The sequence below is a fragment of the Budorcas taxicolor genome, chromosome 1 (genome assembly GCF_023091745.1).
Source record: "Budorcas taxicolor isolate Tak-1 chromosome 1, Takin1.1, whole genome shotgun sequence".
Classification (NCBI taxonomy): Eukaryota; Metazoa; Chordata; class Mammalia; order Artiodactyla; family Bovidae; genus Budorcas; species Budorcas taxicolor.
Genome location: NC_068910.1, coordinates 89,625,061 through 89,644,380, shown reverse-complemented (window position 1 = coordinate 89,644,380; position 19,320 = coordinate 89,625,061). Strand labels below are relative to the sequence as shown.

Genomic DNA, 19,320 nt, shown 5'->3' with positions numbered 1-19,320 from the left:
AAAAGATGTTGGGAGATGGATATATCTGAATTGTGTTTTGAAGCACAAGTAAGAGTTCAGGAAATGGAGAGGAGTTGGGTCACTTGGGACAAAGGGAGGCAGAAGTGATAAAGGTAGTGTGTGATAATTTATACTAAAGGAGCTTAAATTTTGACCTAGGAAGTATGGAGATCTGTTCAAAGATGTTTATGTAAGAAAGATTTAGCAACAGTATTAGAAAGAATGTTCTTCCTAAAAGAGAAAAGGGAGACATGAAACTGAAAAATCTCAGGCAGTTGGAACAGAAAATCCACTTGATAATTGCTATATTTATAGTAGCACTTAAATATAATATTTTGTAAGAACTCTTAAAGGATAAGGAAATTCTGCAATATTTACCACTGTTGACATAATCTAAAAGGCCAGAAAATCAAAGTTTCTCGAGTTTTTACCCAGTGCTGCATTTTTCAAGACTACTAATGAAAATTGGTATCAGCATTTGCGTTATTCACGCTATGAAATATCCTTTCATGTGATAATTGTTTATTTTGTCCTTTTATTCCAAATTATAAATACACTGTATTTCTAATGAATCAAATTGTTGTCACTGAAACTAAAACCACACTAATCTCTTTGATACTAGATTCACCTTTTCATTTTTAAAATTAAAAAATAAAATTGAAGATATAAAAGCATTTAACAAAGCAAAAGAGTTTAAAAGTATTCAAGCCTTTGAAACTGTACATCCTTTCTTATTGTCATCAGAAGTTGAGCCACTGGAGCAAATTACATCAATCACTTTTACTTCTGTAGACTTTTCCTCTGCCCAAGAAGGGATATCAGATGAAGGAATTTATTTTTGAGGGTTTTTTTTTTTTAGATTTTTTCTATATGTGGACCATTTAAAAAATCTTTATTGAATCTGTTTCAATATTGTTATTGTTTTCTTTTTTTTTAATGCTTGGTTTTTTTGGCTACAAGCCAGGTGGGATCTCAGCTCTTCAACCAAAAATCGAACCCGTACCCACTACCTTGGAAGGTGAGTCCTTATCCACTGGACTGCCAGGAAAGTCCCTTTTTGAGGTTTTAAAAATGAAAAACTGCATCAATAATTCTACTGATAACACATCACCATTTCAGTATTTCTGCCAGGTGGCACTGAAAATGATTTGAAAAGACAATACTTAGCTGATGGCACCACTGGGAGGGAAGAGGCAGAGAGGTGGCATTTTATCAAGCACAATAGCACAATATGCGCTCTCCACAGAATGAATTTTCTATGATGGCTCTCATTAGATATTAAAAAAAAAATTAGGTCCTCAAGCTGACAATTCAAAACACACATTTAAACCCAAATATGAATTAAAGAGTTAGAGTTATAAATTCCAGAAGAATATGCTGGTTATAAAAATGGCAATTCTTTTATATATTTCTAAGACAGAAGACTATAAAATACATATTTATGTCTTTTCTACAACCCAAAGTAAACTTGCTCAGTCATGTCCGACTCTTTGTGACCCCATGGACTGTAGCCTATCGGGCACCTCTGTCCATGGGATTTTCCAGGCAAGAGTGCTGGAGTGAACTGCCACTGCCCTCTCCAGGGGATCCTCCCGACCCAGGGGATTGAACCCGGGTCTCCTGCATTGCAGACAGACGCTTTACTGTCTGAGCCACCAGGGAAGCCCCTCTACAACCCAAAGCATTAGACAAATCTCCTATAACTATGATGTAACAACCTACTTGCTTAATCTGTTATAAGCGATTATACCTTACCGCTTCAGCAGCAACAAGAAAGGGAATGAAGCAAACAGAGTGGGACAATTCAATGCTCAAGTACACAAGCACAGGTTTAAAAGAGTATCTCCATGCAAAAAGTGCATTGGGGGATTTCCAGAAGAGCAGACCCAAATATAAAAAGGCCAATTAAGATGAGAGGCCTGGTACTGTGCACCCAACACTGTGTTTTAGAGAATTTAAATGCAATACGCAGTAAATTAGATTTGATTTCTGCTAAATTATGCTTTGATACTACATTCAGCCCAAGCTGGCTTCAATCAAAGTCACGCTACAGTTCTGTTATGCTAATGCCCGCTGCTGTGAGTGAGTGGGTGATATGGAAATCAGATGGCAAACGTTGAGCAGGAAGCCTACGCTGAGCATGCGGTGGGCTTGGAGATGCGGGATGGGGGACCCTAAAGGTTAATCATATCATGTTCAAAGCTGTTTTTACAGGAAAATATGACTTTCTATGGCAGACATGAACATGGAGACAGTCATGATGCAGTTGCATGCATTAATATGTGACAAGGCAGTTACAGGCACACTCCAGCTCTTTCTTTAGGTATAATTTTACGCCTGAGTGAATAAGCTTATTTCATCACAATATAGATTATGACCTTTGTATCTTACACTCGGGTGTAATTTTTTTTTGTTCTTTAATATTTTTACTGGTTAAATTCCAGTATTTTCTAAAGCATATTTGAAATGTACATTCTTTCATCATTTGCTTATTTTAACGACTTGCTGAGTTGAAAACTGTTTAATACAGTAACAATAATTAAAATCAACTGAGTGCTTATTAAGGGCCAGAAGGTGTGTCAAACCATCCATAGGCATTATCTTATTTAATATTCACAGAGCTCTATGCCTTAACTTCTACCATTATGATGTAAAGACCAGTAAATTGAATCTTATTAAAGGCTTTTAAAGTTTAAACTGATAGGAAGACAGATGATTTCTGATCCATTTGATAGTTGGACCTCTTAAACATGTGGTTCACTTCAAATCATATGACTGACAATTTATATCTATTACTAAACACAAGGGTAAAAATTATATGCTATGGTTTCCAATATGGTTTCCAATAATATTGCTAAAATCATAACGTTTTTCCTAAATAATTGCTGTTGTTAAAGGACATAAAATCTATAATCTGGCTCTTTCTGTACTACCTGTAAGTACAACCTTTCTGAAGTACACTTATTTCAAGTCATTCTTCATTCAAAACCTACAGTGCCTTTTCTATTGCTTGCCATTGCCCTGCTTGTAAATCACTCTCCTCTGTGTATCATTCTGTCTTCCATCAGCTGTTCCAGGGTTTTATCATCTGCATGCTCACCTGTGCTCAAACCACTTCCAACATTTCAGCAGACGAACCTACTTTCAATCACTTGCATAAGTATTTGCTTGTTTTAGTGATTAATTCGTTTTGATATGTTAGCCTTTGATCCATCTTGTCAACAACGATTAACCTGAACACACTCTAATCTTGCACTTTTCTTCTGTTCTTCCCACTTTAAGGTACTTTCCCTTGCTTGTATTGTCTTATTTCTCTATCCCCCCTCCCCATGCCGACGGCCTGAGTGCCTTCACTGTTCTGTTCCACTGTAAGCTCTTACTGGTAAGGTGTGCTGTCTACTATTTTGCAGTGATATAGTATCTCTATTTGGCCTGGAAAATCTCCAAATCGTGAACTCTAAATGAATAATTTGGAATAGAAAATTAAGGGGAAAAGTTACTTTATTATTATATTAATCTGGGTGGGGAGACATGGAAGAAAATATGTTTGAAACTATTTCCTAATTGATTTTAATATGCCCTTCTGTACATCATTCCCACTGCACCAAAAACTTACTGTAAAATGAGTAGCCACCACCCTGGAGTGACAAAAGCAACATGCAAAAACACAGGTACTATGTAACAACCAATTATAAAGTTCTCATCAAAAAAATTAGTTAATAGGCTTAGCCTCACCAACAAGAAATAGCAAGAATTCACTTCACTAACATGAAATGTAGAACAGGAGTTGAATATTTACTCAGTAATCAGAATAGGTCGGCTTCTAATTGATAAATGACTGTTCCTTCAACTTATTTAATTCTATTTAATTTTTACTATTTAACACTTCACTTGATTTCCAAAGAACTTCTGTTAATAATATTGGAAATGCATAATGTCATGAAAATATTTAATTTGAAACTTATTAACACATAATCCATTTCAGGGGAAGCAATGCATTTATAATGAAAAATATAATTTAGGGATATAAGATTTAAAATGATCATTTTTATAAACCCAATTTAATCACATTTTATTCATTTGTCTCTGTTTTTAAGAAATATAAACTATTAAAGTGCTAAATTACATACCTTTCCAATTAATCATTTTCTTACTGAGTCCACGGCAATAACCCCTCTAGATGAGTGATGTGGTTTCTTTCTCACCAGTGCCTTCCTTCTAACTAATATTAAAAATTCTTGTTCCATAATAAAAACCAATTATCTATACTTTTTCAATAATAATTTAATAATCTACCTCTCTATATGTGATGTACATTATATATATGCTTTTTCAATGTCAAACTGAAAAAGCAAAACTACTAAATGGTTTACTGTTTCCATAAATATGGAAAGTAAAATGGTCAAAAAATTGAATGACACAAATCACAATCTTTAGATACATTGTCTATTTAGATTTCATATGCTACTCTCCACCTATGAGGGGTCTCACAGGTACAAACTGCATTCATTCCTTGTATGTAAGTAAAAACCTGTGCCAAATATGCAGCTATACTCTTTATGTTTTTTAACCACTGTTGTAGAATTTATTGATTATGGGAAGACTAATTTTTGTAGGTTCATATAATACTGAAAAAAAAGTAACTCATTGTCATTCAAAATCTGTTGACTAAAGCAGGGTGTGAAGCTAGTCAAACACGTTCTATAATGTACCTACAAAATAATGTAAGTGGCCTTCTAAATCGACTGTTTTAGTAACTGGGAAAGCAAGTCCAAAGAGCATCAAGGGTACTGAGTTTTGGTGGTAAGCGGGACATGCAAATGAAAAGCATGTGTATGTTTTGATTGTGATTAAAACCATGCTCTTTAATTTATAGACAGATAATATGCTTCTTCTTGAAAATGAACAATGTAAATATAGAAAATGAAATAATTCTACAACTATCTAGAAAAAATAGAATGCCCTTGCAAAAGATAAGTTCATTTGTTTCAAAATACCTTGCACATTTAAATCTCATCGGCAAGCATGTAAAAACAGAGTTAAAATAAACAGCTCCACCACACAGCTTCACTGGACCCTGATACTGGGAAAGCTAGCAGGCAGGAGAAGGGGATGACAGAGGACAAGATGGTTGGACGGCATCACCCACTCAATGGATACGAGTTTGAGCAAGCTCTGGACGATGGTGAAGGACGGGGAAGCCTGTCTGGCATGCTGCAGCCCATGGGGTTGCAAAGAGTCAGAGAGGACTGAGTGACTGAACAACAACCTCACAGACATTTTGTGCTTAATTTTTTTTTTTTACTGGAAGCCCCAAAGTAATAAATTTGTACTAGAAATAAATTCAGATGTTTGTTGGCACTTTAACTCATATAATAGCATTTAATTATTTTAAGCATTTACTGGTGTCAGGGTCTGAGGGTACTAAGATCTCTGGTCTCTGGAACTTACTGCCTATCAGAGGAAACTTACATGAAAATAATCAAGCATGACACAACGTTAGGAACATGATAAGTGTTGTAATACAGGATGTCCCACCATTACAAAAGTAACTTGACTTTGTCTCCGACAGTTGGGGAAAGCATTGAAACAGAAAAAGAGACAGTAAGAGACAGATTTGTTCTTTTGAGATAAAGCAGGTAAGAAAGGAAGAGGGTGAAGTTGTTCCTCACAGAGGTAAAAACACATGCCTTATGTCAGAGACAGAAGTTTTCTGGATTGCACCAATGTACTATTACCATCGCCTGGCTTCACTGACCCCTTTAGAAAATCAGGTAAATGTTTGTTAAACTGAAGGATTTATACTGGTGGAACCATGTATTTTTCTATGTAAATGGGCTTTACTGACTTTAGCAACTCTGATTTAATCCTCTAACGGTATTAAATATTTCTATATTGCAAAAATTTAATAGTTAACATAAAGTGTTTTGTTGGACATGTTTACAGATCATTTTACACTTCAGTGTATGTGAAATTACTAAAATAGATTTGCACTTCAATTATAGGCAAGTACAGGAAATCATTACTTATAGGAAATCATCCCAAAATCTAGCATGTGATTTTAATGAACTCTTGAATTCTCTAAGTTATAAATGGAGAAAAATTTAAACAAATTCTGATTTTTGAAAATGACATTTTCCCATATTATTCTGTCCTTCACCAATAGTAGCTTTGCTTCTGTACTGTGCTTTCCTGACTAAAATACTAAGAATACAATACAACAGTAAAATTTTGTTTTCTTTAAGAGACTGTTAATTTCCAAGGAAAATACCATTAATAGTAAAACTAATAAATTATTAAATGCAACAATATTTACATTATTCTTTAAAAAGATCTCATTTTCACCAGGGGAAGAAAAAGAGTCAAAGGAGTGGTTTAAAAAAAAAAAATCCTCTCTAGATACTAACTAGGAAAACTAGAGTCCTCAGTATTGCAAGTAGAGGAGGTTGTAAGTGTGGAGGTGAGGAGGGAAAACTATAGCTTAAAAAAGGCTCTTCCTGTAAATGGTGAGACAAGACATCCATTTTCACTCACTTAACCTGTCAACTTGCCAGAACTGTCATGTCAGCACTCCAGCTAAACCACGAGGGCTGATCACATCCCATTATCTCATTTTTTTAGGAGAAGACTGCATGAAGATGCCAATCAGAAAAAAAAAAGGGGGGGGGGGGCGGGGGGAGGGACTTGCAACTAAGGAACAAATGTACTGATGCTGAAGTGCTGCTTAGTTAACGGAATTTTAATATGCAACTGCAATGTTTCTTAATAACATTAATTACACGCTTAGTAAGGCACCATCCTAACTCATTAGTGCCTTCTTTTTTGTTGTATTTTATCTCCTACTAGCAGAATGGGGACTATATGATTGGCCTGTTACCATTAATGTTGCTTAATCTTTTTATAGCACTATTTAAAGCTGCTTGCATAAACATTTTCTAGGCAAGTATTACCTATGTGTGCATATGTGTGTATCAATTAACTGCACCAACACTTGGTGTACCCCTACCATGTGTAAATGTTATGCTAGACCTAGAGGCAGCAGAAAGATAAACACAACGATGTATTTACTGACAAAGAGCTAATAGTTTTGTAGGGGAGATGAAAATAATATCCTTAATAAATCTAGGAACTAATGTTTGCTATAAGAGATATTTAAAAAGGCATTCACACATATTTCAATTCAAAATTTAATTTAATTTAATTTGGTAGTTTATATATTTTTAATGAATCTAATTATGTAGTATTCCCTTGAGTGACACTGCATGGCATGCATATAATATTTAGGTGCAATGTACATCATGATATATATTTTACAATATATATAGAAATATATATAAGGTGGTGTCTTTCTGTCAATGAAATATTATAATTTATAAAAGTGAAAATTTTTCTTAGAAGGTGGGATTAACACATTAATGCTATTTCTTTCTGACAACAGCCAGTGAAGTCTTCTAATACTAATCTCATAATACTGTTTCTACTCCTCCCTGGTGGTTCAGATGGTAGAGTCTGCCTGCAACGCAGGAGGCCTGGGTTTGATCCCTGGGTTGGGAAGATCCCTTGAAAGGAATGGCAACCCACTCCAGTAGTCTTGCCTGGAGAATTTCATAAACAGAGGAGCCTGGTGTACAGTCCATGGGGTCACAAAGAGTCAAACATGACTTTTACCTTACTGTGATATTTGATATTTATACTACTTTACTTTTAACTACTAAGTAAACATGCTGTTTATTTTATTTTTATTTGAAAAGACTCCAAAATTAATGAGTTTTTTATTATTTAGGTTAAAATTATAAGTTTTTAATATTTAGGTTAATATCATTCAGAAAACTAAGATCATGGCATCTGGTCCCATCACTTCATGGGAAATAGATGGGGAAACAGTGGTAACAGTCTCAGATTTTATTTTTTGGGGCTCCAAAATCACTGCAGATGGTGACTGCAGCCATGAAATTAAAAGACGCTTACTCCTTGGAAGGAAAGTTCTGACCAACCTAGATAGCATATTCAAAAGCAGAGACATTACTTTGCCAGCAAAGGTCCATCTAGTCAAGGCTATGGTTTTTCCAGTAGTCATGTATGGATGTGAGAGTTGGACTATGAAGAAGGCTGAGTGCTGAAGAACTGATGCTTTTGAACTGTGGTGTTGGAGAAGACTCTTGAGAGTCCCTTGGACTGCAAGGAGATCCAACCAGTCCATTCTAAAGGAGATCAGTCCTGGGATTTCTTTGGAAGGAATGATGCTGAAGCTGAAACTCCAGTACTTTGGCCACCTCATGCGAAGAGTTGACTCATAGGAAAAGACTCTGATGCTGGGAGGGATTGGGGGCAGGAGGAGAAGGGGACGACAGAAGATGAGATGGCTGGATGGCATCACCGACACGATGGATGTGAGTCTGAGTGAACTCCGGGAACTGGTGATGGACACGGAGGTCTGGTGTGCTGCAATTCATGGGGTCGCAAAGAGTCGGACACGACTGAGTGACTGAACTGAACTGAATGAAACAAAGGCTTTTTGGTCCACCTTCCTCTATTAAATGCAACAAAAGAAATGAATAATATGGAAAAACTACCATAACACCAAACTGCAAATTATGAAGTCCTCTTGCCAATCACGGTTGAATCTGGAGGAAAATGAGGACAGGAAATGAACAATAACTAGACTCAATCCACAATCCTTTATTAATACCAATTTCACAAAAAGTATTTGTCAACACTGCAAGAGCCCATTCCATCATCCCTTGATAGGGAAAAGGAGATTAGGAGTTAAGAAGGAGACTTGGGAAATATGAGAGATGACTTCAAAGTTAACCAACTAAAATTCACAAGTCAGGAGAGAAGGTACTGTAGGAAATAAAAGGCCCAGTCAATTATGAATAGAAAAAGTTTAAGGTGGCCCCCATGATGTTCACTTCCTGCAGTTACTCCCCTGATTGTTATGTGACAAAAGAGATTCTGTAGCTATAATTAAGGTCACTAATCAGTCGACCTTAAGATAGGTCTTAGGGAACTTAAGGTTAATTTAGCTGTGTAATCCAGTCAAAAAAGACCTTTCAATCAGGGGATTTTCTCCAGCTGATAGCAGACCAAGAAGTGAGAGGTAAGCACAGCCCTTGAAGGATTCAAGGTATCACTGCTGACTTTGAAAGCTTCTGGCTGGCAGCAAACAAGAAAATGGTGATGTCGATGCTACAGCTACAAAGAACTTAATACTGCCAACAACCTCCATGAATTCTGAAGTGGATTCTTCTGGAGAGTCTCCAGAGAAGTGCTCAGGCTGATCAACATCTTGACCTGGCCTATGATATGCTAAGAGGAGGACTGAGTTGAGCCTGATTGGACTTTTGATCTACAAAACTGTGGCCTAAAACATGGGTACTGTTTAAAGACAGAAATACAGATCAATGGGACAAAATAGAAAGCCCAGAGATAAATCTATGCACCGTAGGGACACTTTCTCTTTGACAAAGGAGGCAAGAATATACAATGGAGAAAAGACAATCTCTTTAACAAGTTGTGCTGGGAAAACTGGTCAACCACTTGTAAAAGAATGAAACTAGAACACTTTATAACACCATACAGAAAAATAAAATCAAAATGGATTAAAGGTCTAAATGTAAGACCAGAAACTATAAAACTCCTAGAGGAAAACATAGGCAAAACACTCTCTGACATAAATCACAGCAAGTGCCTCTATGACCCACCTCCCAGAGTAATGGAAATAAAAGTAAAAATAAACAAATGGGACCTAATTAAACTTAAAAGCTTTTGCACAATGAAGGAAAGTATAAGCAAGGTGAAAAGACAGTCTTCAGAATGGGAAAAAATAATAGCAAAAGAAACAACTGACAATGAATTAATCTCCAAAATATAAAGCAGCTCATGAAGCTCAATACCAGATAAATAAATGACCCAATCAAAAAATGGGCCAAAGAACTTAACAGACATTTCTCCAAAGCAGACATATAGATGCCTAACAAACACATGAAAAGATGCTCAACATCACTCATTTCAGAGAAATGCAAATCAAAACCACAGTGAGGTACCACCATCTCACTGGTCAGAATGGCTGCCATCAAAAAGTTTACAAACAATGCTGGAGAGGGTGTGGAAAAGAGGAAACCCTCTTACACTGTTGGTGGGAATGCAAACTAGTACAGCCACTATGGAGAACAGTGTGGAGATTCCTTAAAAAACTGGAAACAGAACTGCCTTATGACCCAGCAATCCCACTGCTGGGCATACACACTGAGGAAACCAGAACTGAAAGAGACATGTGTACCCCAATGTTCACTGCAACACTGTTTACAATAGCCAGGACATGGAAGCAACCTAGATGTCCATCAGCAGATGAATGGATAAGAAAGCTGTGGTACATATACACAATGGACTATTACTCAGCCACTAAAAAGAATACATTTGAGTCAGTTCTAAATGAGGTGGATGAAACTGGAGCCTATTATACGGAGTGAAGTGAGTCAGAAAGAAAACCACCAATACAGTATACCAATGCATATATATGGAATTGAGAAAGATGGTAACAACTACCCTAAATGCAAGACAGCAAAAGAGGCAGATGTAAAGAACAGACTTTTGGACTCTGCGGGAGAAGGCAAGGGTGGGATGATTTGAGAGAACAGCATTGAAACATGTATATTAGCATATGTGAAATAGATGACCAATCCAAATTTGATGCATGAAGCAGGGCCCTCAGAGCTGGTGCGCTGGGGCAACCTAGAGGGATGGGATGAGGGAAGTGGAAGGGGGTTCAGGATGAGGGGACACATGTACACCCATGGCTGGTTCATGTTAATGTATGGCAAAAACCGCCACAATATTGTAAGGTAACTAGCCTCAAATTAATTTCAATAAATTTTTTTTAAAGGGTGCTGTTTAAGTCCCTCAATTTGTGGGCACTTGTTACTCAGCTGTGGAAAAACTAGTATACCTAAAAAGCATCTTCATTACAAAGCAGGAAGTATGAAGGAAGATGAAGAGGGTTTTATATAGAATATAGGGAGCTGGTAACCTAAAGTGGTCAGTTCTGTACTACTAAAATCACTAGCATACCAAGAGGAAAGTAACATGTTTTTTGAGAAAATATTCAAGATAAGAGTCTAAGTAGAGGTTACTGAATGACCCTTATACTTTTCACTTTCTCTTCTCCAAACATGCAAACTCTAGTATTTAGCCATTAACTAGCAGCAGCAGATGGTTAATCAAATAGGGACTAAAACAGGATCTATGCAAAACTAAATAAAACAATAAAACTTATATTAACTAATTACTTATTTAATGAATGACAGAAAATAACATAATCATTAGTCAAAGGGAGATAAAACATCTACATCTTCCAAATATAACATAAGGGAACAGAGAAATAATTTAGAATAGATAGCTGTTTATAGTCCAAATAGAATTATATACATACAACAGGGTCACTCATAAAAAAAAAAAAACCACAAACAAAAATCTCAAAAAAAGAGGTTAAGGGCCTAAAAGACAAGTGGAGAAGAATGCTTTGTTCAAGCTTGGCAAGGAAATTAACAAAAGTTAAAGACATAATTGAGAAATAGGAAAATGATAACTAAACTGAAAGAGGAAGGTGATAAACAGGCATTAAGAAATCAAACAATATGAAAAATGATGATGTCAAAATTATTATAGAGAAGTTAACAAATATGGAATTGAGAAAGGAAAGCCAATATAACTGATGTATTTGAGGAAAAGAACTGAGAAAGGAAAAATACCCAGAGATAAAACAGAAGAAATCATATTGAAATAGAGTAAATTAAAACATGAATCTGTAGATTTAAGGGGTTGTGCTGTTCTAGGAACATTAGACACAGGTGATCAGGCTCAAGGTATAACCCAGCAAAGTTATTGGAAGAAGGGAGTATATTGATATTCATATTAGTATTCATAAAAGGGTATCCCACTTAGGATAAAAAATATTTTGTGAACCTTGAATTTCACTACAGAATTTTTCAATATGAAGACAATTCAAAGTCTGATAAAAAAACATGACTCAATAAATTTATACCCACCTTTCAAATTAGAGGCATTGAACAGACACTGTCAAACATAAAAGATGCTTCCAAAAGAATCTAGTCAGTGACTAACACCAGCCAAGCATGAGAAGTAACCAGGACTTGATTTTTCACTTTAAAAATTAGCATTACCCTATATGCCGATCAGGAAGCAACAATTAGAACTGGACATGGAACAACAGACTAGTTCCAAATAGGATAAGGAGTACGTCAAGGCTGTATATTGTCACCCTGCTTATTTAGCTTATATGCAGAGTACATCATGAGAAATGATCGACTGGAAGAAGCACAAGCTGGAATCAAGATTGCCAGGAGAAATATTAATCACCTCAGATATGCAGATGACACCACCCTTATGGCAGAAAGTGAAGAAGAACTTAAAAAGCCTTTTGTTGAAAGTGAAAGAGGAGAGTGAAAAAGTTGGCTTAAAGCTCAACATTCAGAAAACGAAGATCATGGCATCTGGTCCCATCACTTCACGTCAAATAGATGGGGAAACAGGGGAAACAGTGTCAGACTTTATTTTGGGGGGCTCCAAAATCACTGCAGATGGTGATTGCAGCCATGAAATTAAAAGACACTTACTTCTTGGAAGAAAAGTTATGACCAACCTAGATAGTATATTCAAAAGCAGAGACATTACTTTGCCAACAAAGGTCCATCTAGTCAAGGCTACGGTTTTTCCAATGGTCATGTATGGATGTGAGAGTTGGACTGTGAAGAAAGCTGAGCGCCGAAGAACTGATGCTTTTGAACTGTGGTGTTGGCGAAGACTCTTGAGAGTCCCTTGGACTGCAAGGAAATCCAACCAGTCCATTCTAAAGGAGATCAGCCCTGGGTGTTCTTTGGAAGGAATGATGCTAAAGCTGAAACTCCTACTTTGGCCACCTCATGCAAAGAGTTGACTCACTGGAAAAGACTGATGCTGGGAGGGATTGGGGGCAGGAGGAGAAGGGGATGACAGAGGATGAGATGGTTGAATTGCATCACTGACTCGATGGACGTGAGTTTGAGTGAACTCTGGGAGTTGGTGATGGACAGGGAGGCCTGGAGTGTTGCGATTCATGGGGTCGCAGAGTCGGACATGACTGAGGGACTGAATTGAACTGAAAGATATTTTAAATGTTTCACATCACGGGAACACTGTTAGAATAAACACAATTGAATGCATTTTTAACCTACTATTTAATCAAAACTTATGGAGCCATGAAAAACATGATACTTAATAAAAATTAAATGGGAATCTGCATAAAGTAGCTAATTAGTGCCAGGTGCATGAAACATAAGGGCTCTTAGGAGAGAGATGATCACTTCAGGTCTTGGGGTAACAGCTTGTCCAAAGAAGAAAGGCTGCAGAGAATACAAGTATAGGTTTCCTCCTAAGAGATGCTTAGGAGGTCTTTTGCAGAAAAGCTGACATTGACATGAGAGGATTCATATCTCTCTAGTTACTGATTAAAAAAAAAAATACCTGTAATATTTCCATTATTAAGTTAAATTATATCCAGTACATTGTTTTCCAAATTTCAAGGTGGGGTGGAGGGTAGAGGTGTTGAAAAACCAGTTGCATTATTTTTAAAGTAGTATCTGCTTTATAGTATAATATTTTATGAATGAATTTTTCCAGGCACTCACTTTTTATGGACCTTTTAGTGGCCTCAATAAAATGCTTCAGAGCATGTTATAGGAAAGAAAAAACTCCACTTCAACTTGAAACGGAACTTTCTAAAATGAGGTTATGTTAATTTTTGTGTTTAACCAAAGATTGAAAAAATATGTCCCTATACAGTGGCTGCATCTTCAAAATAATAATAAAAGATGGAAATTTTGCCAGAAACGTTTACATGCCTCTATACTTACAAACTCCTGTGTGGCCAATTATATTCTATAGAAAGAAACATACTTTTGAGTTACTAAATTAGGAAATAATTGGAAATTTCTATAATGTTGTGTATTGTCAATTTGTTTTTGATGTTAAATGAGTTTCACCTGATATACTCAGCTTTTAGTTTCCATACTGGAGGCAATCAGTATGTAGCAGATGGTACATAAGACACAAAACGAAGCAGGCCTCACCATCACACGCAAGGCAGCTGGTAGATTTGACAGTTCTTTTCCAAATTACTCATCATGTTTTGAGTTGCTGCTAGGAAAAAAATGTGTTGCCCATCTCCAAAATAGATGTTCTTTTTTTTATTTTTAAGCTTGGGAAAGACTTCCAATAGAAAATAAGACAGATGGGCATAGGAAGCAAGATATTTATCCCTATTTAGAACCTTTTCTTCTGTTAGTTCCCTCATCATAAGAGTTTTCTAAACAAACAAATGAATATTTCAACATTCAGACTTAACCATGCCCTAGGATATACTTTTGCGTCTCATATAAAAAATGCTATTGGGACAGGGAAAAGTCAAAATCACAGAATGGGCCGGTGGATTTTTAAGGATTAAAGTGGCATTTGTCAAGATTCTGTGGTAAAGATAACTAAGGAAGTTAGGTTCCAGGACTCTTGGAGGTGTTGATGACATTGCACATGAGTAAGTGAAATCTGAGAACACTTTCTGCCATTGGCACTTATGTGATTGTTTGCTTTCAGTAAGATTTTTCACATTGAAGATCCTCAAACTCAAGAGTGTTTTTTATCTTCTCAAAAGTACAGGAAAGAAGGTGTTTATTCCCACTGTAAATTGCACAGAGTTTCCAATTCTTTGACTCAAATGCAGCTTATAAGAGTTATCCAGTTTGGAAGTTTACAATGATTTCTAAAAGGGCTTTCCCCACAGACTACCAAGCTTCATCTGGTATGTAATGTAATGATTGATTTCTGAATCTATAAGTATTCCAGAATCTGCATATATTTCTAATTTTCTTTTAAAAGCTTTAGACAGGAGCTACCCACTGAATTTTCTCTAAATCTTATATATTTGGTACATATTTCTTCACATAGTTTATACTAGCATCCAAGATGGATTTTCCTCTGCTTTCTGTGGTTTCTACTTTGTAGAATACTGTTTATGCAACTGCTAAGTTTCAAAGTTAAAAAACATTTAGTCTACTAACATATTAATAATGTATTTTTCAAGCTCTGACTATTTAATTCAAGATTTTACTTAATTTGTATCTTCTAACCTTACAATAAAAGTTGCCTTATCTATAATTCCTGAATTAAAATTGATGTAAGAAATTGATGAAAAGAAAAAGCAAATAATTTCCTCATTATCAGTCTTCTTTGGTGATCCAATAAAAGCATATCAAACATTCACTTTCCCAAATTAATAGTAGTTGTCAAGTTTAAAGTATAGTTCTTCATATCTCTCAACATTGTCATGTCATTCAAGAAAGATTTATAAAATGACAGGCTTTCCCAGAATAAAGTACAATGTGTCAAGAAGCTATTCTTTAGTTCCCGTCCAATGGGAATTTAAGAAATCATTTTGAAAAAGAATAAATACAGAAATAAATTTTGAATTGCTTTGTAGGTGACAAATACATCTAATACCCTGCATACATTATATTTTCTAATCAATGTATTTTTATTCAAGAGTTTTTATATACTGAAAATTATTAACATATTGTTCTGTGTTTGGGGAACTTGCAAAATAATATAGATCAAGTGATCATGGTTTATTGGCATAAAATTTTATATACAAATATCTATAATTTAATGTGATTCTTCCTGTTAATTTGCAAGGTTATTATTTTATTCTTTCCCACTTATTTCTTAATTTTTGATGTCATACCATAAATATGTAAACTTATCAATGTGAATTCTTACAAATGCAAAAACTATAATATATTCCTTAACCTTCTAAAAGCACCAGTTGTAAAAATCATGATCAATTAAATGGTGTTTTAAGGAAAAAATGTCTATGGTTTATGTTGAAATTGATGATAAGCCATAAGTATATTCCAGAAATACTGAAATGTGAAATAATATGTCTCAGAAACTAGAAATGTGTAAACCAATGTTGACATACAAAACTTTTCACATATATGGTCAATTTTGAATTCAATTTATTCCTACATCAGTTCTGATAAGTAAGGGCTTTTCTCTCAATTTTATACAGGAAGTGACTGGGGATTAGGAATGTTGAGTAACTGACAAAGGAAGTACTGCTTGGAAATAGCAGAACAGAAATTCAGATTAGGAAGCCAAAGTTCTTTTTACTGTATTTACTATCTATATAAGAAGGTATTACATAACAATAATGTCTGTGAATGTTTCATCCAATGGGGGAAAAAGGTTATGAGTCTGGATGACTGTATACCAAATGTCAATAATGGCAAGCCAGTATATTAACGAAGCTTTTGAAGTTAGGTGAACCAGTTATATAGCTCTGTCAAATTGAAAAACTTATTAAAGTACCTCTTGGTATATTAAAGAAGCAATCCATTTAAGCATATATCTATTTATTTACTTTTATCACAATTACCAAGATTTCTTTTATTCAAACACATTTCTTGATAGGTTAAGCTAAACTTTAAGAGACATACAGAAAGTTTATTAAAAAAATATTTTATCTTTGTTTAAAAATAATTACCACTTAAATTAATGCAAGCACAAGCTGTTAATTTCAGTTTTGCAAAGCCAAATGAAGAATGTATAGTCAAACAATTTTTCATGCCAAAGAACACAGATCATCATTCCCTTTTCTTCTAGGTGTAAGCATTGACTTACAAAAACTTGAAGCATTCTACTAAAGTTTGTTTAAGTGGCATGCAGATAAGTGTGCAGCAGTAAAAAATACCCTTACAAAGCAGAGACTCCAAGCAGCTTAAAATATATGTGCATAAAATAATACAACTTCTTAACCTAGTTCATAATCTTTCATCTTAACAAATATCAAACATTATGATTTGACTCACTCAAGAAAACTGAAGTGTAATTTTCTCAAGAAAAGTTAACAGTATATAATATTCACTATTCACATACTCTTTTACATGAAAATTTTACCTATTAATTGCAGAGTAGTAAAAAGTAACTACATGGTTTAGTAAAGCGATGAAAAAGTCAGAAGCAACTTTTACAGCAGACAGTCCCTCAAGTAATATTTTAACAGGGGTGAACAAATATATTTCAATCTGTCATATCCTAACATGTATGAGCTATGAAGCATTGTACAAAGCCATGCGAAATGGATAGAAGGATGGCTACTTACCCACAGGGCGAGCTGTAGACATTACAATGGTGTGGTGAGAACATAAAAAAGAAATTAAAAAAAAGAAAGAAAAGAAAATTATCAGAATGCATGATGTGTAATGTTACATTTAAGTATGGACAGTAGGGTGATTTCTAGTGTCATTATTCAAGTATGAACAGGATGTCCTAGCTTGATAAAAACTGAACATTATAAATAGAAGTCTAAGAAAACAATTACTTTGCATGTTGAGATTAACTCTAAGCAATTTGACAGATATTATACATGAGGTCTTATCATTGTCATCACTTACTACAGTTATTATTTCAAAGATCTTTTTAAACAGCCTTGTGTTATCCCAAAGTTAAGAACCTGATGAATATAACTATTCAAGTCACAGACTAGCAAATGTCATGTCAATAAGAGAAGGCCTCACTGTCTGATTTAAATAGCAATTGGATTTTAGGCATGGTTAGTCAGAACCATTACAGGGACTACAGAAAAAGCCCCTGACACTGCTTTTCAGCCAGTAATAAGTTAAGATCACATCACTTTTCATCCGTGGACAGGGTGGATGAAAATATAACAAATACGTTGGAACATCCTTAGAGATTTCAACTGAGTAGCTCTCTAACCACTGTTAAGCTCTTTTCTTTTTTTGGCAGAGGGCAGGAAACAATGACTGACAAATTGATTCTTGTTCACACTGAGAATGGCTTTCAAACTGCTGCTTCAACAAATTATTATTTTTTATTATTCCATAACTTTCAATCACTAAAATCAGTTGAAATAGGCTACCCCTTTTATAAATGCACAGAAATTGAAAGAGACACACATGGGCTTAATAATACTTTCTTTAAAAAGAATATTGCCAAATCAATTTAGATAGTAAACCACTTTGTATAAAAGCAATAGACAAATATAAAACATATGGCCCCATTATTCAAAGGAAGAAGAAATCAATTTAGTAGCATTTGAACTTTTACGAAAACTTACATTTCAAAATATAAATTTATTCAACAAACAAGTGCTTCACTCGTATCCCAGTGGATAAAGCTCTAGTGCAAATACAATGTAACCCTCAAACTCATGAGCAGTTTTGTCTTGATTTCGTCTAATGCATGGTGAGACAGATACAGCCATTGAAACCACATTTACAGACATTTATTCACTCACTCAACAAATACATCACAATTCTAGCTCTGTGGAATCTTTGAAACTGTACTGGAACTTCTTCTCTATGAGATTCATGGTCTTAGGATATTATTCACAATTAAAAGGGGGAAGACCATTCAAAGAAGAATAAAGCAATTATAGCAACTGCATGAAAATTCAGCTTGGTGAAAGTTCAGCTTGGTGAAACTCTTAGTGTGTCCTAGAGTCTATAGAGGATTTCCTACAGCAAGAGGAAGAAAGTAAGCTGAACTGTACACAATAATTTCTGTTTTTGGAGGGGCACACAACAATAACAACTAAGAACACAAAAACAGACTAACATAATAAGGTTGTGCCATATTCTAATGAAGAAGAGTTCTCAGTTTTGCAAATGTGTAGAAGAAAAAGAACTTAGTTTCTAATTTTTTAATTTTATTTTTCAGGTGCCACTTTTGAATCTGAAACATGTTTCCTTTAGAAACAAAAAGCCATTTTGAGTCTAAAGAGAGAAAAGAAAAAAAAATGGTAAGAAATCATGTTTTAAAGAAAGAAAATACATTTCTGTTTCAGTCTCAGGTAATTTCAATAAAATTAGAACTTTATTGCTCTAGAAATAGTTTTTGAAATTGTTCAAGTTTTCCTAATGAAGCTCTGTTTAGGCAAAGCCAATTAAAGCAATTAAAAAAATGGGGAAAATGTGTTCACAAATATGCAGTTTGTGTTCACTTATTTTGGAGCCACGTTAAAAAGTTCTATCAGATCATGAATTACTTGATAAGAATATAAATATCAGGAGGCTTACTGTTGTCTAGAAATATTTTTCTAATTTTATGTTTGTCCAGTCAGCAAAGAGAACTACTTGCTATTATGTTTAATTTTATAGTGTATTTTCACCATGCTTCTGAAGTGGAAAACAGCTGAGTAAGTCTGTTTCAGATTTTGATTATAAAACTTTCTTTCTTTCTTTTTCTTTTCCA

General features: G+C 35.0%; 1 protein-coding gene across 1 annotated transcript in view; it reads right to left on the bottom strand.

The window, feature by feature from the left end:
* ROBO2 (roundabout guidance receptor 2) overlaps positions 1-19,320 on the bottom strand; it is a 651,843-nt gene that overhangs the window by 118,133 nt on the left and 514,390 nt on the right. The window contains exon 7 of the mRNA XM_052644742.1: positions 17,210-17,221. Within this exon, the coding sequence (XP_052500702.1) occupies positions 17,210-17,221 (12 nt within the window). The remainder of the gene's footprint in view (positions 1-17,209; positions 17,222-19,320) is intronic.